At 57.4% G+C, this 24,127-nt stretch overlaps 2 protein-coding genes across 2 annotated transcripts in view; both read right to left on the reverse strand.

The window, feature by feature from the left end:
- BIN3 (bridging integrator 3) overlaps positions 1-15,867 on the reverse strand; it is a 42,700-nt gene extending 26,833 nt beyond the window's left edge. Inside the window, exons 1-2 of the mRNA XM_082495770.1 lie at positions 15,851-15,867; positions 5,271-5,319 (exon numbers count right to left, since the gene is read on the reverse strand). Of these exons, the coding sequence (XP_082351896.1) occupies positions 5,271-5,319; positions 15,851-15,858 (57 nt within the window). The 5' untranslated portion in view covers positions 15,859-15,867. The remainder of the gene's footprint in view (positions 1-5,270; positions 5,320-15,850) is intronic.
- A 6,106-nt stretch (positions 15,868-21,973) lies between these two features.
- Positions 21,974-23,016, reverse strand: EGR3 (early growth response 3; the record flags this gene model as incomplete). Its single annotated transcript, XM_082495757.1, has 1 exon — positions 21,974-23,016. The coding sequence occupies exon 1, from the start codon at positions 23,006-23,008 to the stop codon at positions 21,974-21,976; it is 1,035 nt and encodes a 344-aa protein (XP_082351883.1). The 5' UTR covers positions 23,009-23,016.
- Positions 23,017-24,127: the final 1,111 nt, after the last annotated feature.

Consider the following 24,127-nt stretch of genomic DNA (forward strand, 5'->3'; position numbering starts at 1 on the left):
GCTCAGCAACCAGTTCCTCCGAGAACCGGCGGGTTTGGCCTCGAAATTCAACTACCCGCAACGACCCGCGGTATCTGCCCCTTCCCTTTTGCCGTTCGATTCCCCCATCGCCGCGCAACGAGCGGAGATGAGCAAAAGGCATCATCACCTAAGGCAAAACTCCCCCCACCCTGCGACCCTCCGGGTGATGCGAACCCCCAAATCTTCCTGGGCTTCCAAGCTTCCCCGAAACACCCAACCCCGCTCAGCCCGCGCGCTTTCTACGTTTATGATGGAGGTGAATCTACGAGGCGGCACTTCAGCCTGACTCACATCTCCAGTGCCATCTATGCAGCGACAGCTGCCCAAGGATTGCTCTTATTTTTCACGCCCACAGTAGCAACTGGCTACCAGTCATCGCAGCCTGCAGGCTGGCGTAGCCCTCCCAGTCATCCGCCGCTCTCGTTTGCGGCGCGGGAGCCCGGATCCACGACACAAGCGGCGAGGAGCAGGGCCCCCCGTGCAGCAGGCAGAGGAGATGCCGCTCTCACGTGCTGCCACCGTGCAGATTCCCAGGCGGCGGCGGCGGCGGCGGCGGCTCAGGGGAGTGCGAGGAGGACAAGCTGAGAGCAAGCCAAGCGCGTTTTGCAGAGCACACAGTAATTCCCGCTCCCAGGGGCGATCATCAATGGCCGCACGCACCCGACACTTACGGCAAAAGGCAATGGATAGGATTATCACGTTAAGAGTAACGAGAACGAGAAGTACAGGCAAGAAAATTACTATATCCCGAAGGGAAGTTTCCGTAATATTAAAATAACCCCACTTTCTCTGCAGCCTCTCTGAAAACTCAAAATCAAAACGTGTTTCTGTATTGAACGCTTTTTCTTCTAGGCATACGGGCTAGTTAATGCAAGATGGCACGTCTCTGGGTTTTTATTTAAATCTACATAAAGAACGACGAGTTCTTAAAAGCACTGAAATAAAACAACGTTCTTCTTTTTCACCCAGTTTTTTTTGTTTGCAAACACTGGGCCTTCCACCTGCGATAACATCCCTCCCGCTTTAAGGGCAATATCATAATCGACACCATGGTTACAAGGCAACGAAGCAAGACCAAAGCCAACACTACAAAGAGATGGAAATAAGGGACTGTGATGAACCTTCTTATTCCCCTGAGGTTAATTTCTTTTCCTGGAGGAGGAGGACGAGCTGATTTCTACATGTTCCAGTGGTCTCAGCCTCTTCGTGGGTCTTGGGAAAAAGAGGAAAGCATACGCTTCCTCCTCCCTCTTCTCCAAAAGAAAAAAAAAAAAAAGAAACCCTTATAATTAGGCCAGAAATTCTGCTATAACCTGGAACTTCTGCTGAGCTTTTGCCATCCCATCAAGCAAGAGGAGATTCAAGGCAAGTAAAGTGGGTGAACGCTCGCTCTGCGCCTGAGAGCGGAGCCCTGAGCCGACGCAAGGCTGCAGAGCGCGGGTGTACCCGGGGCTTCACCACCCCGCAAGCTCTCCAAACGCCCGCCTAGCAAGAAAGTTTCAAGACAGGCTGCTGAGGTGGCAGGCTAAAAGGGAAAAAGGATGCACCTCTGAACCGCGGAGACTGGTTACATCCCGCTGAAGATGGAAGGAAGAGAGCGAAAATGAGTATAATTCTTTAACTGGCGCCACTTGATTTCACCCCACCGTTTCTGCGACATTTACTCCGTTATTTTGGCATTTCCAGCTCGCTGGTGGAGCCCGATGGAAAGGCGCTGCCGGTCGGCAGCTGCAGTGGAATCCTCCTGCTCATGGAGCTCCTCCGTCCGACATCCCTGGGGAAGGCAGAGCTGCTGGGATGAGTCAAGGAAGGGAGGTTTGGCAGGCGTGCGGGCCCACAGCTCAGGTCTCCGCGCCCTGCCAAGCTGACTCACCCGAGGTTAGCCAGCGAGGAGGAGGAAGGCGAACCATCTGAGTCAGCCCAGGCCAGAGCGCTGCCGAGGCAGGGAGGGAGGAAAGGGTAAAACCTGGGTGACGGGAAGGGGCTTGTGCACCGGGCTGCCTTGTCCCAAGAGGGGATGAGAGCTGGCGGGCTCCTCCAGCCTCCCACCCGGCTCCGCGCCCCGTGGGGACATGTGGCCGGCTCTTCTTCCCGGCTACCTGCCGGCTCGGATAACCCAAGCCCCGGTGAAGAGCAGGGTACAACCTCGGGGTGACGCAGATGAACTTCAGCGAGCTGGAGCTGCAAGAGAGCTCGGAAGACAACCGCAGCTCTGGTTCCAGCGTAACCTCTGCTCGGACCGAAGTTGTCCCGGGGGAGGGAAGAACATCTCTGCTGTAAGAGGCTTCATCGCCGCATCGGATTTGAGCAATAAACATTCTGCAGAGAGATATAATTCTAACAGGTTTAACTCCTATCACTGGGCATTAGTTTAATTGGGCCGTGTTACTGTGTCCTCTGCGGCTCCGCTGACAGCAGGTCCTTCTCTGCGCATTAGATCCTCCCACCCGGCTCCCGGCCTCTCGGCAAGCCCGGTGACAGCTGCTCTTTTCAGGGGAGAGGAGGGGAGAGATTACGCCGTCTGGAATTGGATTTGCCCAGGTTAAGGTGGAAACAAAGCAGAGGCATGTCTGGGGGGCGGGAGATCACTTCAGTTCACCCGCCGATATTTTCTACGGGGGTTTTCCTTCTACCTGAAGAGCTAAACTGTGGCTGACACCATGCCCTTCTTCAAAGGATCAGAAGCGAGTGGGCATAGGGAGTCATGACTAATTCCCTCTGCAGCCCAGGCAAATTGCTTTTCAGTACAACTGCCGGCCTAGATTTGACACCAGCCCCAGCATCGTTTCATCAAGAAAAGAGGCTCGCTGGTGAGCGAAGCCTCCCTCGGCGAAGCGAGTCTCCCCTCTCCTGCGCTCGAGTTACACGCCTCATGGCGAGCCGAACAAGCGAGATCCTAACAAACACTTGCTTTTTTTTTTTTCCTTTTCTTTTCTTCCTCCCCCCTCCTCCTCTTTTGTGGTCCGATCTCTGTGAGTGGGAGATCCTCTACCCGCAACCACTTCCCTTCTGATCGGCTTGGGATGCAGCCCTGGAGATGCCCCACCTTCCCGCTTCCTGCGGCGGGCTCCAGAGGCCAACATCTGGAATATCACAGACCTCGGCTGCTACCGCTGTTCCCAAAAAGCCCGCACAGATGGTGCGTCTCAGCCTGCAACTGGGAGGTGAAGTTGGGGGCCTCGAGCTCGCTAAAGCTACAAAGCAGCCCCGACGCTTCCCCAGCACGACGCTGGCCGCCTCGCTCCCAGGGGAGATCGGTGGTTTCCTGCCGTTTGTTCTTCTTTGAAGAGCTGCACTTTACACTTACTGTGAGGTTGCGAAGCTTTGGGTTTCCTGTTTTCTGCTTTCCACGTATCCGCTGCCCGGAGAGGATCAGCATCATCGTCAACACACGGCAAGTGGAAGCCATTTAAAAATCGGCATCCGACTCCGAGCTACTGAGCCCTCGACGCAAAAAACTCGTTCTTCTTCTTGGGGGAGCTGAGGAGGAGGGGGAAGAAAGGAAGAAAGGAAAGAAGGAAGGGAGGAAGGAAAGGGAAAAGGCCTGGAAACGCTCGCGCTGCTGAATGAACCTCTGCCTGCCGGATATTCTGAGCTGTTCTATTTAATACACACACACACACACACATATATATATAAAAGCAATGCCTGCCAACTGCCTGAGAACAGCACATACCAGCAGCTCAGGGGAAGGCAAGCTCTCAAAGGTGCAACCGTTCATCCGCACCGAGCCCAAGCTCCTGCCGCAGCCCGGGGACGGCTGATTTCAGCAGCTACGGAGCACGGTGCAGGGGAGACAGGGGTCTTTCAGACAAACCTCTCGCAACACCAAACCCAGCAGGAGCAGAGGGAAACAGGCAAGAGCTGGCAAGAGAGAAAATATAGTCAACTTGGATGTGAGAACGGGTGGGATGGAGACGTCCAAGAAAGCTGGCCAAGACACCCAGAGCTGCAGAGCAGTTGGTTCTTGCAACAGCCTGGAAGGACACCGGTGTTGGAAACACCGGGGAAGAGGATGAGAGGCAAAATCTTGCGGAGCGAAGCAATGCGGGGTCTCCCGAACCGAACGGGAATGGGCGTGAAGACGTGAGGCTGGTGGGTCGCCTCTCCCAGGGCACCGCAGGCAGCAGCACCAGCCCCTGGGAAAAGGGCAGCTGAAGAGATGTAAAACCCATTGAAGGATTTTATCAGTCCTTGTCTTCATCGCCTGCCTGGCTTAAATTTTGTACTGACAGTTTGGAGCCGTTACAGAAAATTGCTGCTCTACGGCAGCAGACAACTACCAAATCCTTTAAAATAAAACATGACAATCAAGCCATAAAGGGAGTGGCAGAATTAGCCCTCTGTCTCCAGGGGAAAATGTCATGTCCCAAGGAGAAACCCCCGTAAACACGAGTGCCCACGCATCCTGAGGAATTAGCCGCGCTGAGTGTCCCAGAGAGGAAGGATCAGAGATGCTCGTCTGTTCAAGGGATTAGGTCACCAATGCCGTTACAAAGACAAGGTCTCCACCGTGCTCGCTGTGGGGGTACTTATTTTAGAGCAGGTATGCAGGTTAGTTTTCAGGGACGGCTACTGTGAGGTCCCACAGCTTTTTTTTGCACGGGACAAAGGCAAAGACCATCTGCTTAAGGAGGGAAAATACCACAGCCAGCTGCAAGCAACAGCACTTGGGATAGGAGTCTCAAATACACGAGAATACAAAATGCTTTTTTAATTTGCTTTTAAAGCAAATGCTGTGCAGCACAAATTAATTCACGCCCGAGCACTAAGCATCTCAGCTTATAAGCCTTTCTTTGGAAACAGTTATATTCAGCGATCTGAACCACTCCTCCTCCTCCATCTGCTCAGAAAGGATGAACAAACAAGCCATTGCTGAAAGAAGGAAGGAAGGAAGGAAGCCCGTTCAGCCATCTCCGAGGAAAACTGTGCCAGACCAAAAGAGCTCTTCCCCTCAACCCCCCCACCCCCCAAAAAAAATCCCCAACAAAAAAAAGAAAAAAAAAAAAAAAAGAGAGAGAAACAGATCCCAAACCAAAATACTCTCCCCGGTTGGGGCTCCCCCTCACTCCTCGCACGAGGAACCGAGCGCTGGTCACACGCGGCAACAGGTTCTGCTCGCTCACATCTCCCTCCCACGCGCGCGCACACGCACACGCTCGCAAAATGGGACGAGTCAAAGTGCCGGCTTGACTCATCAGCCACATGATCAAAGGCTGGATCTAAAAAGGGGGAACTGGTTTACTCACTGTCTTGGGTACAATCTGTTTCTTGGGCTGCCCGATCTTGAACGGTATCCTGGAAAAAGAGAGAAGAGGGAACGTGTAAGCAAGCGATGCTGGCCTCAAACAGCCCAGCCCCACGGGTCTCATCCTCGGTGATGGGTTTTGGGGTGAGCAGGGCTCGTCCCGGGGCAGCAGCACCCCTTTTCATGCAGCGTGCTCCCCCTCCGAGAGCCGACGTCTCCCCCGAGGTCAGCACCTCCATCTCCAGCCCCCCCTTTCCCCTCCCTCCCACTGTCCTAGTAAGGCAAATAAATGCAATGGATGCTCCAGGCGTTCCTTGGCAAAAGAAGCGGCTGAAGAACACGCTATGTTTAAAAACAAATCAGAAGGGGAGGGAAAAAAAAAAAGTAAAAAAAAAAAATAAATAACAAACCCTGTAAATATTTAGAAAGAGGATATTAAAAAAAGTAACAACCCGAGTGTCTGGAGCTGTGAGCTGCTTCAAAGGATTTCTCTGATACAACAGCTGTAGGAGCGGCTCACCTGCCAGCAGAACAGCCTTCATTCTTAAAATCTTTAATATGGTTGCTAGTAAAATCTGGGTTACCTGAATGATTTTCCCCACGCGAGCTAGCTCAAAGGTGAAGAGTACTCAAAATAAATTACACAACATATGTAAGGGTGGCTGGGTCAGATGGTTACAGCCATGCAGCCGTCCTGAAAATAATTGGATTTCTTTCACCTATCAGTATAATAAAAATCCAGGAATTCAACTGCTGCTTTCAATGTATTTAATTAAGTTAAAGAAGTGCTGCTTGGTTAAAGCATCTCATCCAAAATCTCTTTTTCTGCAGAAAACGTTGGGAGATTTTGGATGAGATGCTTTAACCAAGCAGCATGTCTAGAACTGAAAAGAAAAGATTGGTCTCATAGTGAAATAGGAGATGCTTACAGCTCACCAGTCGGCATCCCATCCCAAATCCGCACCAGGCGCTTCCCGGGAAGATGCCCGAGTCCCCTCTTGGACCAGTCCAAATTCCCACATTGTTTCTTTCTGTTTCTCTGTTCTTTCTCATCGGCTTTACCTACAAGATCTCCCACACCGGCACCGTTATAACACTGCTCGATCGCACCACCGGAACCCCAGAGAACACCGTATTAGCCTGACGTGATCGGCATCGACCTATTTGGCAGCAGCCTTACCCTTTCTTTTAGTGAGTAACGGTCCCGAAGTCCCATTTTATTTCTTCTCGCGGTTCACCACTATAATATTCTACACCAAAAGCAATGCTATGCCATTTTCCGCTTGCAAATTAAAGAAAACACGCTGGCAGAAAACTATTTGACCACCGACTCTAAAAGGGTTGGAAAAACAGTATGTCTTAAAGGCCAGAACACGAGAAGCGACGATGACCGATTTATTGCTGCAGACCCCCAGCCAGGAGCAAGGCCACGCGATGGGAGAAAGCGCCTGCGCCCGAGCGACGCGCCGTCCACCCGGACGAAGCAAAACCAAGATTATCCACCAACCCGATCCCTCCCGGCCCCGCTCCTGCCCATCTTTGCCGCTGTTTTCAAACCAACGGTGTAATTAGCCACCGGTAATAAGCCGGGGCTGCAACCCGCGCGTACCTCCCGAGCGGCTCAGGGAGCACAAGCCAACCTGAGTCACCAGGTTTAAATTTAAATTTTTCTGGAGAACTTCCTGTTTATGGTTCTCCGGTCGGACCGATATAATTTTAGGTTGTTAACCCTTTCCAGCTCCTGTGGCAAGCCCGGCAGCCGTGAATCACACTTCTTTTATAAACAAACACTCGTCTGGTATATAATTACCCTGTCAATAACTGGGGGTGTGGTGCTTTACAGGAAAAAAAGCAAAAAAAAAAAAGGATTTTTTTTTCTTTGTGTTTTCTTACATGGGTCAAATATAAACCCAAATGAGGCACCTCCCGTACTCTCGCAGGCACAGGCTGTCCCATCCGCAGCCAGGTGCCGTCACTCGATGTTTTTGGAAGTGATGGCATCGACCTACCTCGGTGGAAGGAGGAGAAAAAGATGTGGTCTTTACCCAGAGGAGTGAGTTACCCCCAAAAAAACCAGCTTGCCTGACGAGCCACGGTGGCTTCTGGGCAACCTCCGGCAGCGTTGGGGCAAGCGCGGGGTTCAAGCTGGAGCTAGGCTGGTTCCTAGCGGGTAAGCACAATTAAAACGGCGATTAAAGCATTACCTGCACACAATCTTCCCCCCTCCCTTGTCAGGTCAAGCCTGCCGAGGCGGGTTATTCAGAGAAGCAATCCCGACCATCGCTTGCTGGCAAGCTGGGTTAAATCAAGGCAATTCTGGTAATAAAAGAGGGATGCGGGGAACGGGCAGGGCAAAGCCGGGAATCGGGATGGGTTGGGTACCACTGAGCCAGCAGCGCAGGCAGCAGCCGAGGGGAAGGCAGTGGGGAGCACAGGGGGTCCCGTCCCGTCCCCCATCTCCGCTGCACCGCAGAGGGGAAAGGGGAAAAAAAAATCCCAGTTACTTTCTTCCAGAACAAAAGAAAGTCACTGGAGCACTTCACAACGCCGCAAATACACTTTGAAGCAGTAAATATCTCTATTAGCATCGTGATGCCAGTTGGTTAATTATGTCTGTCTTGGTAAAACCTCTAAAAAATAACCCCGTGCAAGTAATGTCTATACACCAATTTTTTTTTGCTGTTGTTGCTATTTTACAATTTGAGATAATCTTCTTGCTTTCTGAGTCTTCGCCTTTTAATATGGTTCTGTGAGAAGGGGGGCAAAAAAAAATAAGAAAAAGACGCAGAAGCAGGAACAAAAGCAGTAAGGAAGAAAAAAAGGATGAGAGGTAGGGATCTTATCCGAGCTTTTAAAACAAATGGATACACCCTGCGCTTCGAAATGCGATGGCAATGAGGATTTTTGCCCCTCCGTGAGTCAGCGTCCCAGCCTGCGAAATGGGGGGGGGGGCGACACAACACGTGCCTGATACAGCAGCGTTACAACCATTTTTCTTAAATTAAGAGCCACTGGGTGTTTTATTCTGTTTAGAAAACATACGATGGGCATAATGCAAATAAGTTGGAGACGGGTCGCTATCTTTTCCTGCCATGGATTACTGGCGTGGCACGGTTATCACCGTTACCCTAAAAGCCGAGCACGGGTCTATAGACGCCAAAGACAAACCAGAATCAGTGCATTTTTTCAATCTCTCATTTCTGCTGAGCGAGAGAAAGCTGGGGTTGTGTTTGGGGTGTGAAATCCCTTGAAATCCCGTTCCTGAAGAGCGCGAGCGCGCTGAGTCACAGCCGGAGCGTTCCCACCCCGGTCCCCCCCGCGCCGCAGGGCTGGGGGAGCATCCCGGCCCCCGGCCTGGATCAGCCACCCGTACCCCTCCGGGGAGGTCACCGGGAGTTTGGGAAAGCGGTAGGGTTCAGCTGGGAGGGAGGAGGGTGAAACACTGCAGGGAGGAGGTGGGAAGAACTTAAAGTAGGAAAAAAAGTGTGGGTGGAGAGATTCCTGCAAGCTTCTACTCGGGGATGCTCAGGAACCCCAGGGAGGGGAAGGTGGGAGAAGCTGTGGCTAATTTTCTCTGAAGTTTCCCCAGCAATGTCATATATTTACTTGGCTTTTCCATGTGCAAACCCAGGGCCACACACCAAAGCAGCTAATTCTCCTCTGGATGCACAGGAGAGTTGCAAACAAACCTCGCAGGCAGGGGGGGAATACAGCTCAATGAGGTCTGCGGGGAGCTGGAGTTTAAAACATGTAGCTCCCCCTCCCACTCTCCACCAGTCCCCTGAAACGAAGGCACACAGGAATTGCCGGCGTGAATCAGACTAAATCATTGCTAATTTAGGGAGGCGATGGTCCTTTTGCCGCGTTGGACCGAGCAGGACACCAAACCTCGGCTCCATCCTCAGCCAGAGCGGGCGGCGGGGAGGCTGGGGAGCCCGGCCGGTGTTTGGAGCACATGCAGGGGATAAATAACGGGTGGATGAGACCCTTTCCCCCGTAGCACATCACAGAACATCGCTTCACAACCCCTAATCAGGTCCCAGAAGACCCCTCGCAGATAAGCAAGGGATAAGCACCAAGCGTTGTCACCCACAGCTGATAACCCGCAGGCCCTGGGGATGCCGAGCCAAATTGCTCGCTGCCGAACCAGGGCTGGGGAGGGAAGGAAGGACACGGACAGACGGACGGACACACGGCACGCGAGGGAAGGGGCAGGGAGAGGTGAAGCCGTGGCACTGTGCTCGCTCACACCGCCTTTTGGAGGTTAATTACCCAGACATTTGGGAGAAGTGAGGCCGAGTCTCTGGCGACCGCGCACCATCAGAACCACTATTTCTGCCACGGGCGGTGTTTGCCAGGGACCCGCGGGTCCAAACGTGGTATGAACCGGTGGTAACGACCAGTTTTTAATCGGTAACACCACCACCGTCAGACCACTGACTAAATTCATGTTTTGTGAAAAGCGCCTGCTTCCCGTGGAAAGTTTCAGGGTTTTGGGGTTGGTTTCCCCCCCCTCCATCGAAACCCCAAGTGCCAGCAAGCCGGCGCTGCCTGGATTTCTGCCAGAGCTCCTCACTCTTTGAATTTCCACCAAAAATCTCAATCCTTTCACCGGAAAGAAACCTCTCTCTGCCTGCAGGCAGGAGGATGACACCCGGCCTCCCGCGATGGGTGACCCCAACCCACTGAGGCCCGTCTTCCCAAAGATTTTAGCACGTGGCGTGCCGAGGGCTTCTACAAAACCATCCATTTATACCTGATGGCCCTAAGCCACCCCAGAAATTCCCCCTGCGAGACGCAGGGGCCCTTCCCCAAGCCCTGCTCTGCTCGGTGGCCGGTCCTTCCCTTAGCCCAGGTTGTGCCAAGCTCTTCCGTCGGGAGAGGACTCGGCTGGAGGTGTACTTGCAGCCAGGAGACCTGTGCGTTCACGGGACCGGCTGCTATCCAGGAGAGAACAAAGCGTTCCTGCAAACATCAAGAGGAAGGTCAGGGAGCATCCAAGGAAGGATGCGAACGTGGAGGTAATAACTTCCACTTTCTCGTTACCATCATCGAGCAAGCTTTCCATAAAGCGACACGGGAAAGCCAAGGTACCCTGGAAGTTCAAGGGCAGCTGCGACCACCATCAGTATGAAGCAGAAGTAATTATCTCATTAGCGTTCCTGAGTCCTAACAAGTGCTGAAGGCAGCCTGCACAGGACCCGAGGAGAGGCAAGGCTGGCAGGGCGCACGTGCAAACCAAGCCTGGGCACCCGGACCACGGGTCTCAGGACTTCGGGCTTCCTAAAAAAACACCAAAAGCTGCAAATCCGTGGCCATGTGGGCTGCCCCAGTGCCGGGGAGGAGGGGATCCCAGCACTGCCCAGGTGAGAAAGGCACGAAGGCACACGCGGGTTAGGCATTAATCTCGAGCATCGCTCCGGATGCCTCGCTGTACTACATCGTGTCCATGGAAACTGCATGCACCGTCCCACCCCGCTCCCCCCGCCTCGCAGGAACTCATAGCAACCGCTCCAAACACAGCGCGAAGGCAAAAAAAGGAAAAAATTATTCAAACGGATCACAAACAGCTTATGTCGAGGGAGACTCTGCGCCAAATTCTGGTTTGGGTTTTCTCTTCGGTGGAGACGAGAGGGGAGGTCACGGGGCGGCGAGGGGCAGGGAGAGGAGCGACGTGGGGATACGGTCCCTCGGAAATAAACGCATCCATCCCCGCAGGCGCGCGCTCCCTCCTGCCTTTCGACCCCATCCCTATGAACTTGTAGGCATTAAGCCACAAATGGATGGTCAGGGCGAGCCCCTGCGGCAGGGGAGAAGGGAAAAAAGAAGATGTAAACATCCATGTTATGTTGGTTTAGGTCGGCGCAGGGAAACAAGGCACCTTCCTCAACTTCGGCAGCGGAGAGGTGCGCGCAGACGGCGAGCTCTTCGGAGCAGGAGCTGCTCCTATCTCTGCATCTCGCACAGAGCCAAGCGCGGTGTCAGTGTTAAGCAAATCAAAAATAATGTCAGAATCTACTCTCCCACCCATTCCAAGATGAGCATGAAAAAAATAATGATATTTTACTCACCCATCAAAAGAAAATTACTCACGCCAGGCGCGTGGGCGAGCAGAATTTTGCAAGGCTGTTTTAGGCCCTGACTATGCTACAAAAATATCCATTTTAAGCATGGTTGTGAAACGCGGTTGTGGCTCAACTGTAACACTGTTTTTTAGCTACCTGTACAAAGAAGGCGGAAAAAAAAATAATAATTAAGAAACAACCATGTGCTAATCGCACTCCGAGGACCATGCCAGGCGCTGCGATCTCCCACCGTGGTGGAGGATGCGGCGCGCGGCTCTCGCCGGCTGCTCCAGCCCGGGAGATGCTGCGGCAAGCCCAGGTGCCGGCACTGCCCGGCTTGCAGAAGGGCACGCCGGTGTTTCGGTTTCGCTGCGATAATACCTCTGGGATGCGCAAACCGCCTTGCACGGGTGCTACACGCGGCAGCGCCGCGCAGGGAGGTGTTTGGGAGCTCACCGCTTTGGTATCCAGTTGCTTCATCCAATCTAATTTTATCCCGTGCTCATCTCCAAATCCCGGTATCGTTGAAACCCGGAGAGAAGGGGGAGCGTTGCCATTGACCACGATGGGAGCGCAATTTGGGCTCCGAAAAATATCAATATTGATTCACTGGAAAGAAAACGGCGCCTTGGTCTGTGTTTGCATCGCACCTGCCCAACGTGGTCACAGCACAGCTCCAAAACACGGAAAACAAAATGAATAACCAACAAACCTACTATTACACTACAGCCCGGCTACGCCTGCCACCGCCCCGCACCCCCCTCTTCCCTTCCTAGCAGGCGTGAATCCATCCAGCCGGCCGGCCTCTCCGAGACAGGCGGCCCAACTCCAGCCTCCTCTTCCTCGCCTCCGTCCCCAAATATTTCAGAAAACACATTCACATTAACTCTGGATTGCATCCGATAAAGACCTGGGGAGTTCAATATCGCACAACCATACAGTTCCACTCCCAACTTTAAATCGATGCCAGCTCCTTAGTCCACTTAGCGAGCGATCCCTGCCAAGAGGCATATGGTTTAGCAGTCCGGCTACGGCAACCCCCCATGCAGACCAATAATACGCTGCAGTGCAACACGAAAACACGTGCTTCACACTGCCTCACTATCAACATTTGCTTAACATATTTTTTCTCCCAGTAAATACCAGCTGTTGCAGCGGTGCCGAGAGGCAGCACTCGCAGAGCGAGCTGTCGCGCTACTAAAACCCCCTTCCCGTTTGGAAAATCACCTGCAGGAGCTGGGAAAGCAAAAGAGGAGGTATTTGGGAGGCTGGTTGTGAGCTGCAACAACATTTGGTTTTTATGCGGTTCCACGAACCTTAAAAAAATCCCTTAGGTGGTCACAAATTAAACACTTGCGGGAATTGAGGGTGATACAGTAAAATCACTCTGTTTCTCTTTAATTTTTTTTTAAAAGGAGTGATGGCCAAGGTAATCACTGGAGTATTTTGCCCTCTCTCCTCCAAAACGCAGGGCCGCAGGTGAGCGGTGAGGAAGAGGGGGATACGGACACGTTCGAGAGACCCCAAACCACAGCCCAAAAGCCTAAAGGAAGCCACCGAGCTCCGCCAAGATTTAGAAAACATCTCATCTGTCCATGCAAGGCTGTTTCCCAAAACAAGCCTACTCCTGCTCTAAATAAAGCTTAGCCTAGAAAGACAGCACTGCCTAGTTGCCTAGGCACAGGAATCGGGAATTTGGGGGTTTAATCCAGCTTCTGTCACCAGCGGGTTATGCTTTGCTCTCTGGAGCAAAGTCTTCCTGCGTCGGTCGCTGTGTTCCCAGTCCCGGCGCAGCGCAGGGAGCTCTGACCCACCAAGCACTCGCAAAGAGCGAGGGAAAGCAAAGAATTAACCACGCACAACTCAACAAGGCATTTACCATCCCGCTTGCAAACAGCCTCGTGGCCCTTTAATCTCTAGGGATCTCACACGGGCCTTGGCAAAAAATTAATTAAGGTAACGAGTGTACAGAAGCGAAACTGGAGGCAGAGTTACGTGCTGCTTCCCCAGCGTGATCTGCAGGACAGAGCTGAGGATGAAGCTCCATCCCCTTGATTGGCCGCAATAGCCGACCCCTACCAAAAAGGGGTTTTAACCAACGCCCCGGGTTTAACGGTACCCGTTGCCGGAGAGAGACACACGTGCAAACTAAGCACACACGCTCTGCTGCACAAAGCGACCTCCCGCCCCGCTGGGCTGGAACAAAGCTCGCTCCCTCCGCGGGGACGGCAGAGCAGCAGCATCAGGGCTGGACATGTTTTACTGTGACGTTTGAGGAGCAGGGCACGACCCCGGCACACACGCCGGCATTTGTTACTGCTGCGCGCTGCCAGCGGGAGCGTAACCCCTCGCTGCGGCAGCGAGGCGGACGTCACGCCGAGCCCGGCCCTGCCAGCCAGGCGCTGAACTTCGCCCCCCGCCCCGTGAATAGGGCAATTCATCCGAGGCGGGAATTATCAGCCAGGAGGGTCAGCCGGCCAGGCCGAACTGAGAGCGATTGTGTCTCTGACACGCTGCCGGGTGCGAGCCCCTCGCGTTCACGCGTAAGCGGAGCCACGACACGCCGAAGGACTGACGCTGCTGGAGAAGAAAGAGGAGACTCAGATTTCAGCAGAGTACCAAGTCCCCCTCCATCCTTCCGGCAATGACCTTTTATTCCTCCCCAGCAAAAGGCAAAAGCACTCAATCTCTCAGCAAAAGCCACGTGTATCGCAGGGAAGCCACCAGACGCCATAAGCTGCGGTCCCCAGGCGAGGTGCCCGGGAGCAGCGTGGCCGGATGGACACTGGAAAGCACAGAGGGGAAGCATTGTTACCCTGCACCCAAATTACTCCACATCCATCATGGGAAGAGGATATTTATTTCTTACATTTTCAGCCCTGCGGCCCCTCCCGGAGCAGGTTTCTTCCACCAGGTTGAGCTTTCCAAAGGCAGTCCCTGGGTCATGCTGCCCGCAGAGCGCCCGAGGGCAGCCCGGGCAAAAGGTGGCTCTGAGACCCTCGTTACCCAACGCTGTCTATAATCATGGCTGCTCCGAGATGAGTAAAGCAGAACAAAAATTAACTCAGCGGATAAGCGTGTATTTTTAACCAAAAGGCCCCATTTTAATAGGTACCTGTGTGTGCGTCATTATATTGTTGAAGTACGTTTCCAGACCACAACTTCCCCCACTCGCAACCCAAAAAAATCTTCAGTTTTCACCATGTGCCTGCCCTGGCAAACTCAGCCCGAGAGCGTCAGGCAAGGGGAAGGCCTTTTGCTCCTTAAACCATCACATCCTTCATCGCTCATAACGGCGCTGGCTCTATGGGACCATCCAGGATGAGAAATCGCGCACGGCAGTCAAGATCAATTTCTAATATAATTAGTCTAAATAAGTGGCGGGGAGATGCGCAGAAGCAGCATGCCAAAGACACCGTGGGATCCAAACTGAGCCTTTCACAAGTCTGATTCAAACACACGTGGGAACTTTGTTTGGTTTTTTTTTGTAGGTGTTTTTTTTTTTTTTTTAAACAAAAAGCTTTAATGGCGTTGAAGGCAGTTTTACAGCGTTTCAGCCCCACGGAGCTGCCGCAGACTTCTGGAGACCCCCGACACCGAACCCTTTGCCCTGCAGCAGCGCCTGGGTGCAGGGAGGTGGGAGGGCAGGGGGGCGAAGGGGCTCAGCTGGTGGTCCCCGTACCCAGGATGCAGGCCGGGCCCACCGTGGCCTGGGGAAGGGACGGGCAGCAGCTGCCAGGGACACGGGCCATTAAACACCCACATACTGTGTATGTGCCTACAGACACAGCTTCGGGGCAGCTACACCGGGGCCAAGCTTGGCCAGAACAGGAGCAAAGCCCAGCCAGCACTGGGGAACCTCCTGGGGCAGCACTGGGGCTAGCTCAAGGACCAGCACCAGGGACAAACCCAGCCAGCACCAGGGCCCGCTTGGGGCCGGCACTGGGCCAAGCTCGGGGCCCCTGCTGGACCAGCACCGGGGCCCGCTTGGGGCCGGCACCGGGGCCAAGCTCGGGGCCCGCTTGGGGCCGGCACCGGGGCCAAGCTCGGGGCCCGCTTGGGGCCGGCACCGGGGCCAAGCTCGGGGCCCGCTTGGGGCCGGCACCGGGGCCAAGCTCGGGGCCCAAGCCCGACCAACACCAGGGCTCACTTGGGGCCAGCACCGGGGCCAAGCTCGGGGCCCCCGCCGGGCCAGCACCGGGGCCAAGCTCGGGGCCCCCGCCGGGCCAGCACCGGGGCCCAGCTCGGGTCCAAACACGACCAACACCAGGGCCTCCGCCGGTCCAGCCCCACGACCCTCTCAGGGCCAGCCCTAGGCCTCCCCTAGGCCGCCAGACCCGGTAGCGCCCGCGGTGAGAAGCCGGGGCCTGGCGGGCCGAGCGCCGCCGCGGGCTGTGCCGTGCCTCGGGGCCGATGGCGAGCCGCAGAGACCGGTCCCAGGGGCCGGGGGTCCTGCGGCGGCGGGGCGCGGGGTAGCACGGCGCGGCCGGGCCGAGCCCGGGGATCCCGCACTCACCAGCTCATGATCCCCCGCCGCCCCGCGCCGCTCCCGGAAGTGCCGCCGCCGTCGCCCCGCCCCTTCCGGTAGCGCCGCCACTGAGCGCGGAGGGGGGGGGGGGCGTTAACCCGCCGCGTGCCGCGCCGGGGGGTGTGTGGGAGTGTGTGACGTCGGGGAGGGGCGTGACGTCACGGGGCAGGGTAGGGGGGACTGGAGCCGTGTCCGGAGGGGGAAACCGGGGAGTAAAACGCTTTAAAATCCGCCGGTTTCGGTGCAAACCCTGGGAACGGGGCGGGGGGAGGGGGGGGGAAGTAAAACCACTGCGGACCCCCAAAACCGGGAACACCGGGGGAGGGGAGGGGGTGTCCGGGAGCACCCCAGGGTGGGCGAGGGCAGGGGGAGGGGGTGACGAGGAGCACCCCGGGGTGGGTGAGGGGAGGGGGTGGCCAGGAGCACCCCGGGGTGGGCGAGGGCGAGGGAAGGGGGTGATCGGGAGCACCCCGGGGTGGGCGAGGGGAGGGGGTGCGCAGGGACACCCCAGGGTGGGTGATGTCGGGGGGAGGGGGTGCCCAGGAGCGCCCCGGGGTGGGCGAGGGGCAGGGCTGCCGCAGCCGAGGGGATCCGGGGGAAAGGCAGCCGGGATGCGCGGCACATTTGGAAGGGTGGGAGCACCCAGTTTTGGGGAGAAACACCACCCCCACCCCCCTCCCCAGCTCCAGGAGGCTGGACAGGGGTGGGGCGGGGGCAGCGAAACCATTTTGGCGACCAAAAAAGCACCCCCCTGGTCCCCAGTGCTGTCCCCAGCAGCCACCATTAGCCCCCACCAGCCCTGACCCGGGGGGCAGTGGGACAAAGCAGCCCCCCCGCCCTGAACTCTGGGTGCCCTCGGACCCCCATCGCCAACCCCTGGGTGACATCCCGGCGGTCCCGGTGACAGCGGGCTGGTGACAGCACATGCCACCGCACGGGGCCGAGGGGAGGAGGCCCGGGACTGGCGCCAAGGGGTGGCTTTATCAATTAGCAGGTGGAGGTAAACAGCGCGGTAATTACAGCCAGGGAGGATGATGGCTAAACTGGGAAGGTGTTACCGACACCGGTGAGGACAGGGGATTAGCCGAAACGGAGCGGGGGGGTGGGGTGGGTGGGCAGAGCTGGGTGGGCAACCAGGGGGGGCTGAGGCGTGGGTGGAAGAGGAAGGATGGAGTGAGGCCGGTGCCGGGAAGGGTTTTGCCGGCGGTTCCTGCTGCCCGCTGGGACACGCTGCTGCTCCCGGTCACCATCGTCCCCACCGATGCCCCGTGATGGCACCTCGGGGCGCAGGGGATGCGGTGGGGAAGGGCTGGAGGTAGAACTGGGACAAACAGGTCCTGGCATCTGGGCGTCCGGATGGCCACGGGGCTTGGGGAGCACCTTCCATGGAGGCTCTGTCCTGTGTGTCACCCTGTCCCGGGCATGTGCCAGGGCAGCGAGTCTGGGCCCTTCGTCCGAAACTCTCTGGGGAAAGCAGAGGTGGGACCCGCCAGCCCGACCAGGGATGGGGAGGAAGGGAGGGACAGATCCGCATGGTGCTGGCACAGGGCAGGACACGAGAGTCGGGTGCTCCAGAAACCATCCAGACCTTCTGCAGAAGATGTCTCCTGCCGGGGCAACATGAGAGGCCGAGCTGGTGGACGGAGGCTGAGAAGATCAAGGAGGGATCCCACCAACGTCTGTGGCATCAAGATCTACCAGCTGCAAACCAGGAGCTTCTGGGTGCGGGTCCTCGTCACTCCCATCCCCGGGGACGGGGTCTCAGTTCTTGGTGCTCCTCCTCAGAAGCAAATCCCATCCCGTGGAGAGCTCTTGGGTTTCAACAACAGTTTGCAAAGCCCCGAAGACCCTCAGCAGAGAGGAGCGAGGTGTTGGTGGCCTCCTCGGGAACCCGGAGCCACCGTGGAGAAGGGAAAGGCAGCAAGTTGTGTTGAGCTGGTACGTGACTGGCAAGCCCTTCCCTCCTCCCCAGAACACAGATAGCCCAGAACGGGGATGGAAAGTGCCGTGTTTCCGTAGCAACCAACATTTTCGTGCAAGGTGCTGCACGCACTCCACGCGTTTTGCCACCCAAGGGTGCTCCTCACCTTCCTGCTCCGTGCAGGGGGGGGGTTCTGCCCAGTGGGACGCCTGTGCCCAGGTGGCAGAGTGGGTCCCCAGTCGGGCACTGGGGCCACGATGCCCCATTGCCCCGTTGACACCTGGTGGGCTCCTTCCCTCCTTCTCCTCACCCGCAGTGAAGGAGCCCAAAGCGTTGGAGCAATGTTGGGTGGCTCCTCGCCGTGGCACGGTGATGCCAGCGTGGCACCTCCCGGCAGCCTTTGCCGTGCCACCACCTGCCCATGCCCACCATCTCCAACATCATCCAGCACGAGCCACCAGTGGAGATGGCCGCGACCACCACCACCACCACAGCCCCCTCAGGCGATGCTGGGGCCCGCGGTGGCTCTCCCCGTGCCATCGGCTGTGACCACGGTGACTCCAGCTCCTACCCATCCACCTCAGCTTGTCTGAGCCGCACAAGGGGACACCGCAGGGACCGATGGCTCCAAAACCAACATGCAGCCCCCGATCGCTGCGGGACCTCCGAGATGCTCGGAGCACCCAGGGAAGGGCAGCCCCGGCTCACCCACGACCCGACACTGCGGACGGCCGCCCCCAACACCCCTCCTGCCCCAAACTGAATCCGGCAGCCGCTCCGGCCTCGTCTTAATGGTCACCAAAGGCTCAACCACCCGGGAATCCACTCGGGGACGCAGGAGCCCACCCCACGCAGTGCCTGTGGGCTCCAAAGCCGATTCCACACAACGCCACGAGGTCCCGTCTCCGGATAGGAGTGCCGCGAGTCACCAGGCAGCCACCCCGGGCACCGTCTGCCCCCGGCTTCTCCCCGAAATTAAAGCCGGAGAGCTCAGCGAAACCCCGGGGACGAGCAGAGCTGCCCTGGCCTGGCGGGAGCAGCAGCTCCTCCGGGACCCGGATAAGGATACAAATCGAAAGATGGGAAATTTGACGGCGATGGCGATACCTCCACACCCCGGGAACATCGAGAAAGGCCATGGCACCAACGCCAGCCGCCAGCGAGCCGGGGGGAAAGGGGAAGCTTGGGGGATGCTCGTGCTCCAGCCCAACAGAGCCGGACCACGGGGACCACGGGGACCTCCAGCATCCTCCAGCCTTCACCTCCAGCACGGTCCCTGCTCCAGGAGAGCCAGGGCTCCGTCCCCATCCCCGGGGAAGGATTTAACCATCGCGGGCCACCACCCGTGCGCCCACTCTCCGAACATCCAAGCGCCTCGTCCCGCTCCGTCTCCCCACCCGTCCCTCGTGCCGGTACAAGCGCCGGCTCCGAAACCCGGCGGGTTATTTTTAACCCGGGCGACCCAGCGCGGCAAAAATCCCCTCTCCGCTCTGTACCTGGGGCGATTTGGGCGGCGAAAGGCGCGGGGGCATTACCGGCTGAAGCGGCGCGATCCTCTTTCGCCCAACCGTTATCCGACAGACGCAACCCGGCGAAAGCCGCCGGCAAAATGGTGACGGGGTCAAGGCGGCGGCGGCGGCGGCGGTACCGGTGGGGAAAAAAAAATAAGACGCAAGGTCAAGGGCAAGCCAAGGATGCGGTGGTTTTTGGGACACACACACACATTTCGGGGTGCGCTCCGTCCCCGGGCAGCTGGGAAAAGGGGGGGACACGAGGACGGAGCCGGTCGCCTTCGGGGTCACCCAGCGTCCTGGCCAGCTGGTCTCGGCACGCCGTCCTGCGAACAGAACTGAAGGAGAGGGGGGGCTGAGAAAAGGCTGGGTTATTTTAAAATAATAATAATAATAATAATAATAATAATAAAAAAAAATCATACAAAAAAAATTAATAATTTAAGAAAATACAACACTAGAAAAAAAAAACATACAAACAGGTTTCGAAGTCGCCCGTAAAGAGGCACAGCGCCCACCGTCCTACACATTTCAAGCCATTTTAACACCCCCCTTACATATTAGAGACGACTTTTTTTTTTTTTTTTTTCCAAACCAACATAGATCTTTCTTTAAGCAAGGTAAAATAAAGATATTTACTACAGATTTTGATTGTCAGCAAACACAATATATTTACTGCATTAGCATTTGCTCACAGTGCAAATGGTACAACAATACATCAGTTCAATATTTCTGATTTTTTCCCTTAAAAATGCTGTATGCATTAACTATCATATTTGCATTACAACATGACAAATGAGCAAATGAAATGTGTGTGAAAATTATCACCTTTTCACAATATCAAGCATAATTTTTTTTTTAACCTTAGTATAAGGTACTATAAATCCAAGAAATAAAAACATCCACAAAATATATTACATCTGGTATGATTTTTTTTTTCTCTAAGTACTCAACTTTATACAAAAGTCTTTCAAAAAATATCATTCCCTTAGGTTTGTGTGGTTAAACCTGATTGTGGTTTTTTTTTTTGTTCCTTTCGGTTCACATAAATTAGACTGCATTCTTTCTCTTCTCTTTATTTTTTGTACGTTTTTAATGTTTTTTTTTTTTTTTTCACATGCAGACATCAAACCTGGATAGCACGACCTTTTGGCAACAAAGATTTTTTTTTTTAAAGTCATTATTATTTTTGCTTAGTTTAGCTTAAATGTCTGAGCACAGTTTTATTAAAACAAAAGAAGAAAAAAATCAGAGCAGTCATGCAATGACATGCACATACCAGAAGGAGAAAGAAAAAAAAAAATAAAATAGAGGACTAATTGATTTTTCTCCTCCGTAGTTGGTTGGTTGTTTTAAAGTGACCAAATAAAATAAAATAAAAATATCTCACATTATAAAAAGTATTCAGCAAAATACTGGGGTGTTTTTTGTTTTTGTTTTGTTTTTTTTTTTTTCTGCATTTCTGTAAAGAATTTCCCTTCTGCTGGGAAAAAAAAAAAAAAAAAAAAAGAAAAGAAAAGAAAAAAAAAAAAACAACAAACAAACCCAAAAGCCGCTGCCGGGACATCGCTCCCCGCCGCCCCCCCCACCCCCCCAAGTTGCGGGGGACCCGCAGAGCCGCCCCCCGCCCCGCCAGCCCGGCCTGGGGGGGGCCGAGCCCGCTTACCTCCGCCGCGGGGAACCGGTGCTGGGGCGGGACACACACACACACACACACCACACACACACACACACACACACAGAGGGAACCAGAGGGGTGGGGGGGGGACACAAGGGGGGGTGGGATCCAGGCCCAGCCAGGCAGAGGGGAGCCGGGTGGGCTCCATCCATCCACCCCCACCCGGACGGGCCGGATCCAGGCGAGCTCAGCCCCCGGGGGGAGCCGGGCGAGGGGGGGGGTAGGGGAAGGGGGGGGGGGGGCGCATCCAGGAGGGCCCGATCCTGACCAACCCAATCCCTGGAGAACCGGGTGGGTCGGATCCAGGAGGGCCCGATCCTGAGTAACACAGCCCCTGGAGAACCGGGTGCGTTGGATCCAGGTCAACCGGGATCCCGGGGATCTACATCCCGGATCCGGGCCGAGCCGGATGCGGGAGAGCCCGGGAGATGCGGGGTGCGGGAGAGCCGGGATCCGGGCGGGCTGGGAGCCGGGAAAACCGGATCCGAACAATCCGGGTCTGGGCAATCCGCGTACGGGCAGGCGGGATCCGGGTAGTGCGGGTAATCCGGGTGCGGGAAACAGGGATCCGGGCACCGGGGGTGCGGGAAACAGGGATCTGGGTGAGCCGGGACTCGGGCGAGGAGGGTGCGGGTAGCCAGGACCCCGGCGATGCGGGGCCGGACAATCCGGGTGCGGGAAAGCGGGACCCCGGCGATGCGGGTCCGGGTAATCCGGGTGCGGGTCAGCCCAGATGCGGGCAATCCGGGTGCGGGCAAGCCAGCCCCAGGCAGCGCAGGTCCGGGCAGTGCGGGTCCCATCGATCCAAGTGCAGGCAGGATCCGGGTGCGGTCCGGCTTAATCCCGTGGACCCGTGCAGCACAGCCCTCCCCCCCCCCCCGCCCCGGCATCCTGAACCGGGTGGGGGGAAGAAGCCCCCCCCTCCCGCCCCCCCGCCTCCCGGAGCGGTGCGGAGGGCAGGAAAAAAGACGGGGTGCCACCGCGCCGCTGCCTGCGGTCCCTCAAGCGCACGTGGTGACGGCGGGGGCGAGGGCGACGGGGGGCGAGGTGGTGGCGGCAGCGGCGGCGGGGGGTGCGGCGGGGGGCTGCCCGGCCGAACCCTTCTCGGCCTTCTTCTCCTTCTGCTTGAGGTGGATCTTGGCGTGCCGCTTGCGCTCGTCGGAGCGGGCGAACTTGCGGCCGCAGAACTCGCAGGCGAAGGGTTTCTCGCCGGTGTGGGTGCGGATGTGGGTGGTGAGGTGGTCGCTGCGGCTGAAGCTCCGCATGCAGATGCGGCACTGGAAGGGCTTGTGGCCCGTGTGGATGCGGAGGTGGCGGGTGAGCTCGTCGGAGCGGGAGAAGCGACGGTCGCAACCCTCGGCGGGGCAGGCGTGGGGCCGCTCGTGGAGCGGCGTCTTGCTGGGCCGGTTGGGATACTTGCGGGGTCGGATGGGCTTGAGGGTGAGGGGCGGCTGCGGCAGCCCCCCGAAACCCGGGTGGATCTGCTTGTCCTTGAAGGCCTTGATGGTCTCCAGCGGGGTGATGGGGGGCGGGTTGACGCGGATGGGGTCCAAGCTCTGGAAGGGTTTGTGCTCCGTGATGGTGCCCATGTCGTTGGGGTGGTGGTAGAGGTTATAGTCTGGGATCATGGGGAAGAGGTTGCTGTCCAAGGCGGGTTTGGCCGCCTGGTAATCCTGGGGGGAGTAGGTGAGACCGGGGTTGCTCTGGGGGTCGTGGAAGGAGACGGGCTCCGGGTAGAGGTCACTGCAGGAGGAGTAGGGCGGCAGCGCGGGGTACATCTGGTCCACCTCGCCCTGCGGCGGCCCCATGCTGCCCGCCGAGCTCTGCGTGCTGGTGAGCGCGCCCGAGGACGGCGGCACCCCCAGGATGCCGGCGCTCATCAGGCTGATGATGTTGTCCTGGCACCAGTTGGAGGGTGAGTCGAAAGCGAATTTCCCCAGGTAGGTGACAGTCTTGTTGCCCGGGGCGGGTTGAAAAGTCCCCGAATAGGAGGACAGTTCCTGACCGGCCTTTTCGTTCGCTAAGCCAATGTCCATAACATTATCTGCAAAGTGCGAGAGAAGCGGGCCAGGGTGAGCCGGGAGGGCCGCACCGCCCCGGGCCGGGGGGGGACCACCGGGGATGCTCCGGGCCCCCCTCACCCCCGCCCCGCTCCCTCCTACCCCTCGCTGCTCCCCCTCCCACCCCCCCCAAAACACACCCCCCCGCGGCGCTGGCTACCGGGGGTCCCGGCGACGCGGGGCCGGGCTGCCTCCCCCGCCGCCCCCGGGACTGCCCCGGGGAGGGGGGGACGGGACGGACACACACACCGGGCCGGGGGAAGGAGGTACCTGCGGTTACAGGTAGGCTTCCTCCCCGTCCAGCCCCCGGTTGCGGCCGCCGACGCCGTTACCGACTCGCCGCCTTCCCTGCGCCGAGCCCCGGCGAGGAGAAACACGAGGGGGAAGGAGGGGTGTGTGGGGGGGATGTGTTTAGCCCGGGACACGCGGGGAGCCCCCTCCCCGCCCTCGGCGCTCACCTGAGCCCCCCCCCCCCCGTGTGTGTGTGTGTGTAACCCCCTCCCTCCCCAAACCCCGCGCTCCGGCAAAGTCGGCCCCGCGTCCCGGGGAGCCCACGCCGCCGCTGCGGGGCCGGTGGAGCCGGGGACGGGGAAGGAAGATGGGAGGGGGGGGGGGCGGCCGCCACGGCCACGCGTGTCCGCGGCGCCTCCGCACCCGCGCGGATCCCGCTGCGGGCGGGGAGGTGGTGGTGTGTGCGTGTGGGGGGGGGCTGTCCGTGTCCCCCCCGTGTCTCCCACCCCCCCTCCACCGTGTCCTCCTCTCCCCACGGAGCCCGGCCGCCGTCCCCGTACCTGCGGCGGCGGCTCGGCAGCAGCGCTGCAGCGATCGGCGCGGAGACACGGCGAGGAAAGGGGGTGGGTGGGTGCGGGGGGGGGGTTGGGGGGGAGAACGGGGACGACGGGGACGACGCCGCTCCCCAGCCCCAGCTCTTCCCTTCCCTCCCGAAGCTCCATGACACCCTACCCACAGCGTCCTCCTCCTCGCCCCACCGGCTCCCCCCACCCCATCCTTCTCCCCATTTTCCTTCTCTCCCCCCCCACCCCCCCCCCCCCACCCCCTCTTACCTGCAGCCATCTGGTTGTAGTGAGCCACCGA

This window comes from Vanellus vanellus (assembly GCF_965231255.1).
Source record: "Vanellus vanellus genome assembly, chromosome: 26".
In the NCBI taxonomy this organism is placed as follows: Eukaryota; Metazoa; Chordata; class Aves; order Charadriiformes; family Charadriidae; genus Vanellus; species Vanellus vanellus.